Source organism: Acanthochromis polyacanthus, chromosome 20, assembly GCF_021347895.1.
Source record: "Acanthochromis polyacanthus isolate Apoly-LR-REF ecotype Palm Island chromosome 20, KAUST_Apoly_ChrSc, whole genome shotgun sequence".
In the NCBI taxonomy this organism is placed as follows: domain Eukaryota; kingdom Metazoa; phylum Chordata; class Actinopteri; family Pomacentridae; genus Acanthochromis; species Acanthochromis polyacanthus.
The window spans coordinates 31,970,289-31,978,257 of NC_067132.1; the positions used below are offsets into that span (position 1 = coordinate 31,970,289).

At 48.7% G+C, this 7,969-nt stretch overlaps 1 protein-coding gene across 1 annotated transcript in view; it reads left to right on the forward strand.

Moving 5' to 3' along the window:
• arhgap28 (Rho GTPase activating protein 28) overlaps window positions 1-7,553 on the forward strand; it is a 16,539-nt gene extending 8,986 nt beyond the window's left edge. The window contains 16 exon segments of the mRNA XM_051940289.1: window positions 563-735; window positions 803-1,023; window positions 2,050-2,161; window positions 3,074-3,246; window positions 3,248-3,325; window positions 3,394-3,556; window positions 4,939-5,030; window positions 5,153-5,230; window positions 5,446-5,547; window positions 5,549-5,600; window positions 5,688-5,770; window positions 5,879-6,094; window positions 6,173-6,298; window positions 6,991-7,118; window positions 7,216-7,253; window positions 7,352-7,553. Of these exon segments, the coding sequence (XP_051796249.1) occupies window positions 563-735; window positions 803-1,023; window positions 2,050-2,161; window positions 3,074-3,246; window positions 3,248-3,325; window positions 3,394-3,556; window positions 4,939-5,030; window positions 5,153-5,230; window positions 5,446-5,547; window positions 5,549-5,600; window positions 5,688-5,770; window positions 5,879-6,094; window positions 6,173-6,298; window positions 6,991-7,118; window positions 7,216-7,253; window positions 7,352-7,434 (1,918 nt within the window). The 3' untranslated portion in view covers window positions 7,435-7,553.
• Window positions 7,554-7,969: the final 416 nt, after the last annotated feature.

Genomic DNA, 7,969 nt, shown 5'->3' on the forward strand with positions numbered 1-7,969 from the left:
CCTTCGACCGCCTTCAAATGCCTTCGACCGCCTTCAAACACCTTCAAACCACCTTCAAACGCCTTCGACCGTCTTCAAACACCTTCGACCGTCTTCAAACACATTTAACCGCCTTCAAACTCCTTCGACCGCCTTCAAATGCCTTCGACCGTCTTCGACTGCCTTCAAACGCCTTCAAACGCCTTCTACCGCCTTCAACCGCCTTCGACCGCCTTCGACCGCCTTCAAACGCATTCAACCGCCTTCAAACGCATTCAACCGCCTTCAACCACCTTCAAACGCCTTCAAACGCCTTCAACTCACCTTCAAATGCTTTCAACCGCCTTCAACCACCTTCAAACACCTTCAACTACCTTCAAACGCTGTAAACTACCTTCAAACACCTTCAAATGCCTTCAACCGCCTTTAACTACCTTCAACAACCAGATGAAACTCTACCTGAATGAGATTTAAACTGCAGAGATCATTTTAAAACACGTCGTTGATCTGAGTCACTTTTTAATCTAAACTATTTGTTTATTACTCTGTTGTTCTGATTGGCTGACAGGATCTGTTTCAACAGGATGCTGTCGTCTCCATCCACCACCTCCTCCACGCCGCTGTCACATGACACAGTGACCTCTGACCACCGACGTGTTGCCATGGAAACCTACTGGAGGGAGGTGCAGAGCATCGAGGAGGAGAAGGAAGGAGAAGAGGAGGAGGAGGAGGAGGAGGAGAGGAAGAGTATGGATGGTAAGTCGAGCAGACAGAGTGCGACGCTGCTTTCCGTCCGACCCTCACCTGTCTGTGTCACCTGCAGAGGTGGAGCTGGAGGAGGCGTGGCTGATGGAGGCGGGGCTATCCTCCCTGGTGACCGGCTCGGCGGCGCCAGAGGAAACGCTCCCACCGGCCGAAGTTCTGCTGTCCACGCTGACCCGGCAACAGGTGACCACGGTGAGGAGGAGGCTGGACAACTACAACGAGACACTGAAGAAGAGAAACAGGCAGCCAATCAGAGACGTCCGCGACGTCTTCACTGAGGTTGGACACAAACAACATATACACAACACGTATACAACATATAAACAACATGTATACAGCATGTGGAGAACCTGAATACAACATACATATATATATATATATATATATATATATATATATATATATATATGTATGTTGTATTCATGTTTTATATATATATATATATATAAATACACTCAACAAAAAATATAAATGTAACACTTTTGTCTTTTCCTTTTATTGTGGGCAGTCTAAGGCACACCTGTGCACTAATCATGGTGTCTAATCAGCATCTTGATATGGCACACCTGTGAGCTGGGATGGATTATCTCAGCAAAGAAATGCTCACTATCACACATTTAGACAGATTTGTGAACAATATTTGAGAGAAATGGTGATATTGTGTATGTGGAAAAAGTTTTAGATCTTTGAGTCCATCTCATAAAAAATGGGAGCAAAAACAAAAGTGTTGCCTTTATATTTTTTTGAGTGTATACATGTGTGTGTGTGTATATATATATATATATACACACACACACACACACACACATGTATATAGCATATATACAACATACACCAATCAGGGATAACTTTATGACCACCTGCCTAATATTGTGTCGGTCCCCCTTATGTTGTCAAAAATTCTCTAGACCAGAGGACCTCTCAGGGTTTTTTATGGGGTCTGGACAGGACGTTGGCAGTGGATCCTTTGGTGTTCTTTGTTCTCCAGTGGGGTCTCTGGGAATCAAACTTGTTCCACTGCATCCTGTTGATGTTTGATGAGAATGGGGTCTAGGACGGTTGGAGGTCAAATCGACATCTTGGTGGATTATGCTGTTCCTGGAGTTGTTCCTGATTAGTTGATGTTCTTGTGATGTAGTGGGGTGATGTTCCTGCGGGGGTAGACCGGTGACATTAGGGATTGTTATTTGAATGAGGGAGTGTCGGTGGTCATAGTGTTGTGGCTGATCAGTGTATATAACATGCATCTTGCAAAGAATTCTGGGTAATGTAGGAGCAGTGATGAGTCTTCACCCTCTGTTTCAGCCTGACGATGACTCAGCAGACAGACGCCCTTCCCCTCCCTCCCATCATGCAGAGTCACCTCCAAGTCATCACCACGCCACCACCAAGACCATCCGCAGGAACGCTCACAGAGGTACCTGTCTGTCTGCTCACCCGTCTGTCTCTTCCGGTGGTTCTGGAGGTCCTTTATGGATCCTAGAGGTCACTGTGAAGTTGAAGTGGTCCTTCAGGTTGTTTCATCCATATGTTAGGTGATCCTGGTGGACTATGATGCTTTATTGGTCCTTTGGGGTCCTTTAAGTGGTTCTGGAGGTTCTGCCATTTGGTGTGGCCGTTTGTATTTGGCGTCAGTGGTCTTACATTACTTTTAGTGAGCCTTAGGGGGAATTTAAGACCCTGGCTGGCTGAAGTCGTCCTTTAGGTGGTTCTATGGGTCCTTCAGGCCACAAAGAAGGTGTTATTGGTCGTACAGGTGGTTCTAGAGGTCTTTTTGTTATACATTGTTGTCGTTCATGTTGTTATGGTGGACTTTCCTTCCTTACCTGTTTGCATTTTCAAAAGGTCGCCAAGAAAAATTTGTTTTTGCTTTTGGGGTCCTAGTGGCCTCTTAGCTGGTTCTAGTGAGTCCATAAGGCCAACAAGTAGGATTATTACTCCTTTTGTGTTCTAGAGGTCATTTTAATGAGTCTCCATCTTGTTTTAGTGGTTCTAGTGGACTTCATTCCTTCTTCAAAATCCTGTAGATGATTCCACTGGTATTTAAAGGGTTCTTGAAGACATCAAAGTGGTTCTACTGGTTCTTTAAGTGGTCCGAGACAGATCCAGAGGTGTCCGAGGCAGATCCAGAGGTGTCCGGGGTAGTTCTAGAGGTGTCCGAGGCAGATCCACAGGTGTCCGAGGCAGATCCAGAGGTGTCCGGGGTAGTTCTAGAGGTGTCCGGGGCAGTTCTAGAGGTGTCTGGGGAAGTTCTACGGGTGTCTGGGGCAGTTCTAGAGGCTACATGTTCTGTACCTACTGGCAGCTGTGTGTCTTTGTGTGTTTACAGTGCGACCGACTCTTCCTATGTTTGTCTATGAGGATCAACTACCTGAACATCCATCATCACCCACCAACACACACTCTCCCACACTCACCCCCTCCCCTCCTCACACACACCTGCCGCCCACTGGTCGGTTGAGACGAGCTGATTGGCTGCTGCGGGACACTCCGTACTCAGAGGGGCGTGTCTGAGCACAAAAGGGGCGGGACTTGTTGGGACTGCCTGCGTTTCCATGGAGATGACAACAGTGAGCTGCAGGTGAGTGTGAGCTGCTGCATGCTGGGACCCGACTGGTTGGAACGCAGGAGGCTGCTGATTGGTTGTAGTTTGTACCTGTCTCTCCCTCTGAGGGTCTCACCTGTGCAGACGACCTATCATCACGTGACCTCACTCGGCTTGGCTTCATCTCCCATATTGAGGTCTCCACCTTCCTGCTCGCTCTGGGTGTCCACACCAAACGCACCCGCCCGCTGCGCCGCCGGACCTGGGGTGCGCTTCATTTTCACATCAGTGTTTGAACGCAGGTTTGAGAAAGCACACAGAAAGGTTTGAACCAATAGGACATCAGACAGAAGAGGCAGCTGATTGGACGACCATTGGAAGTGGTATTCTCTAGCTCTAATGGTTCTTTATGTGGTCCGTTAGCTGGTTCTAGAGGTCCGTTAGCTGGTTCTAGAGGTCCGTTGGCTGGTTCTAGAGGTCCGTTGGCTGGTTCTAAAGGTCCGTTAGCTGGTTCTAGAGGTCCGTTAGCTGGTTGTAAAGGTCTGTTAGCTGGTTCTAAAGGTCCGTTAGCTGGTTCTAGAGGTCCGTTAGCTGGTTGTAAAGGTCTGTTAGCTGGTTCTAAAGGTCTGTTAGTTGGTTCTAAAGGTCCGTTAGCTGGTTCTAAAGGTTCGCTAGCTGGTTCTAAAGGTCTGTTAGCTGGTTCTAGAGGTCCGTTAGTTGGTTGTAAAGGTCTGTTGGCTGGTTCTAGAGGTCCGTTGGCTGGTTCTAGAGGTCCGTTGGCTGGTTCTAGAGGTCCGTTGGGTGGTTCTAGAGGTCCATTAGCTGGTTGTAAAGGTCTGTTAGCTGGTTCTAAAGGTCCGTTAGTTGGTTCTAAAGGTCCGTTAGCTGGTTCTAAAGGTTCGCTAGCTGGTTCTAAAGGTCTGTTAGCTGGTTCTAGAGGTCCGTTAGTTGGTTGTAAAGGTCTGTTGGCTGGTTGTAAACGTCCGTTGGCTGGTTCTAGAGGTCCGTTGGCTGGTTCTAGAGGTCCGTTGGCTGGTTCTAGAGGTCCGTTGGCTGGTTCTAAAGGTTCGCTGGCTGGTTCTAAAGGTCCGTTAGTTGGTTCTAAAGGTCCGTTAGCTGGTTCTAAAGGTCCGTTAGCTGGTTCTAAAGGTTCGCTAGCTGGTTCTAGAGGTCCGTTAGCTGGTTCTAAAGGTCCGTTAGCTGGTTCTAGAGGTCCGTTAGTTGGTTCTAAAGGTCCGTTAGCTGGTTCTAGAGGTCCGTTAGTTGGTTCTAAAGGTCCGTTAGCTGGTTCTAAAGGTCCGTTAGTTGGTTCTAAAGGTCCGTTAGCTGGTTGTAAAGGTCTGTCAGCTGGTTCTAAAGATCCTTTAGATTAGTTCTAATAGTTCCTTATGTGGTCTGTTAGCAGGTTCTAAAGGTCCATAGTGTAGTTCTAAAGGTCCGTTAGCTGGTTCTAAAGGTCCATAATGTAGTTCTAAAGGTCCGTTAGCTGGTTCTAGAGGCTACAGGGAGGTGTTTACTGTGGTCTGCAGCTTTAGCTCTGTGTAGGAAACAGAACAAGGGAGGTTTGTTCTGTTGGAACATCCAGAGAACGTTACATTGTTGATGATGTTGGAGAAGACTGTCTGTCTCACCGTCCGTCTGTCCATCAGACTCTGGAGTGTTCGGTGTTCCTCTAAACTCACTGCTGGAGAACGACAAGAAGAAGTTTCCTGGAGTCAAAGTTCCTGTGGTCTTCCAGAAGGTAAAGAACCTACCTGTCTGCCTGTCTGTCTCTTAAAGCTCAGCATCCCTGTTTCATTCCTGAAGAACCTCATGCTAACATAGCGGTGTGCTAATGTTCCCATGATGCCTTTTTTTCTGTAGTTGTTGTGTATCTTGGAGCAGACTGGGCTGCAGACAGAGGGGATCCTCAGAGTTCCAGGATCAGCTGCCAGACTGAAGGTAGGATGTCCAGGAGCCCACAGAGGCTCACTCATCTCCACACTTGTCCTCTCTGTTCTGCTCCTCATCTGCAGAAAGATGTTCCACCATGCTGGATGGATCTCCAACTACTAGATCCTTTCTTCTCCATTTCTGCTGCATTTATTTCAGTCTGAGGAAACACTGCCTGCAGTTCAACCTGAAACTCATCTGTCTGTCTGTCTGTCTGTCTGCAGTACCTGCGCAGAGAGCTAGACAGGTGTTGTGGAGCCTTCGACTGGTCTGCAGTCAGACAGGTGGACGCTGCAGGTTTGCTGAAGCTCTTCATCAGAGAGCTGGCCAACACCTCTGCTGACTCATACTCACCTGTCCACCTACCGCTCACTGCTGGGTAACACCTCTCTCTGATTGGACGTCTCTCTCTGATTGGACGTCTCTGTCTGTCTCTCTCTGATTGGACGTCTCTGTGTCTCTGCAGGTGTGTCCTCTGAGGTCCATCAGGTTCAAGCTCTCCAGCTGCTGTCACTGCTGCTGCCTGAAGTCCACAGAGACACTCTGAGAGTAAGACAGACAGACAGACTTCTGTTCTGTGAATCCACCTTTAATCTTTATATTCTTTATTTCCACCATAAGAGTTTCATCGTCACAGGTATGTTTCCGTGGTTACAGGCCCTGCTGGTCTTCCTCCGTAAGGTGGTCTTTCATCAGGACCAGAACCGCATGTCTGTGTGGAACGTCTCCATGGTGATGGCACCCAATCTGTTCACCTGCTGTCACCGCAGCAACAAGTCCTCCATCGCTAAGCAACGGGAGGAGATGGAGGAGGCGGTGGGAGCGGCTCGGCTGATCCGGCTGATGATCATACACCAGGACCTGCTCTGGACCGTGAGTCTCAGGACACACCTGCACACCTCAGGTGTTCCTGCCCCGCCCCCTCAGTGACATCACCGCTCTCCTTCACAGGTACCCACCTTCCTGCTGTCGCAGGTGAGACACATGAACCAGGCGTCCAATCAGAAGCAGCTTGGCCTGAGCAGGACGACAAGACGACTGCTGAGGAGGAGGAACGACAAGAACGACAGAAACCAGGTGAGACCAAGACCAGGTAAGACAGAAACGAGGTGAGACACAGATCAGGTTCCTCCTCAAGTCAGCAGGTAGTTTAATGATGCAGGTAGAAAACTGTTAATCAGTAGAGATCTAGCTCTTCAGCATCAGTTACCATGGAGATCTAGCTCCCCAGCATCAGTTAGCATGGAGATCTGGCTCCCCAGCATCAGTTACCATGGAGATCTAGCTCCTCAGCATCAGTTACCATGGAGATCTGGCTCCCAGCATCAGTTACCATGGAGATCTGGCTCCCTCAGCATCAGTTACCATGGAGATCTAGCTCCCCAGCATCAGTTACCATGGAGATCTGGCTCCCCAGCATCAGTTACCATGGAGATCTGGCTCCTCAGCATCAGTTACCATGGAGATCTAGCTCCCCAGCATCAGTTACCATGGAGATCTGGCTCCCCAGCATCAGTTACCATGGAGATCTCGCTCCCCAGCATCAGTTACCATGGAGATCTGGCTCCCCAGCATCAGTTACCATGGAGATCTGGCTCCCCAGCATCAGTTACCATGGAGATCTAGCTCCTCAGCATCAGTTACCATGGAGATCTAGCTCCTCGGCATCAGTTACCATAGAAGCTCAGACCTGCTGACCTGTTAACTAGGACCAGGTGAGACCAGGACTGTGACGGAACCCACCTGGACCAGTTTCTGTCTCTGTGCAGGTCACGGAGCTGTGTGAAGGTGTGATCCGGGTGCACGCCCCTCAACATACCAAGGTTTCCACGGCGATACAGCTGGACGAACAGATGACGGCTAGAGACGTGACGTCACGCTTCAAGTGCGAGGACATGTAAGACACATCTGTTCACGAGGACACGTCCAGCAGAACCTCATTAATCCTTCAACATCTGACACCTAACCTGTCTGTCTGTCTGTCTGTCCATCAGTCCTGTTCAGCATCTGTATGAGGTCGGAGGAAACATCTGTGAGTCTCATTATGACATCATCATCACATTAATACCTGCTGGACATACAGATAAATTAACACCTGCCTGTTTTTCTCTCTGCCTCTCTGTCTAACAGGTGAGCGCCGGCTCCATCCAGACTGTCTTCTACTGGACGTCTACAGAGTCAACCCTCACTGTGATTGGTTGATCAAACCTTGACCACCTGTCTCACCTCCTCACCTGTCCCACCTGAGTGGCTTCCCAGCTGGTGCCTGATCAGTGTTATTGATGATGTGACAGTTGCTGTAAACCCTATTAAAGCTGAGTTGCTCTCTGTCTCCTCCTGGTGGTCACTGCTCACACCTGCACCCACAGATCAATGAACAGATCAGTGAAAAGATCAACGAACAGATCAATAAACTGATCAATAACCACACTGATTGATCGGCTGAAAAGGTGAATTAAAATGATTTATTTCAGTATGAAGCATAGCTGAGAGTCCGTTTGTCCACTCTATAAAACAAACACGTGTGTGCTTCATGACATGCAGCTCTGCTCATGAAACTGAACAGAACAGTTAATCTTTACAGCCAATCGGAGTCAACACCTGGTCACATGACCGCTGAGGTCATCAGGTCAGTCGGTGTGCTCTGAGCGACGCGAAAACATGACGTCATCGAAAAATATGTTCAGATACAGCTGCTGTCCAGATGTTACGAGCAGCTCCAGATGCTAGGAGCAGCTGATGGAGTCC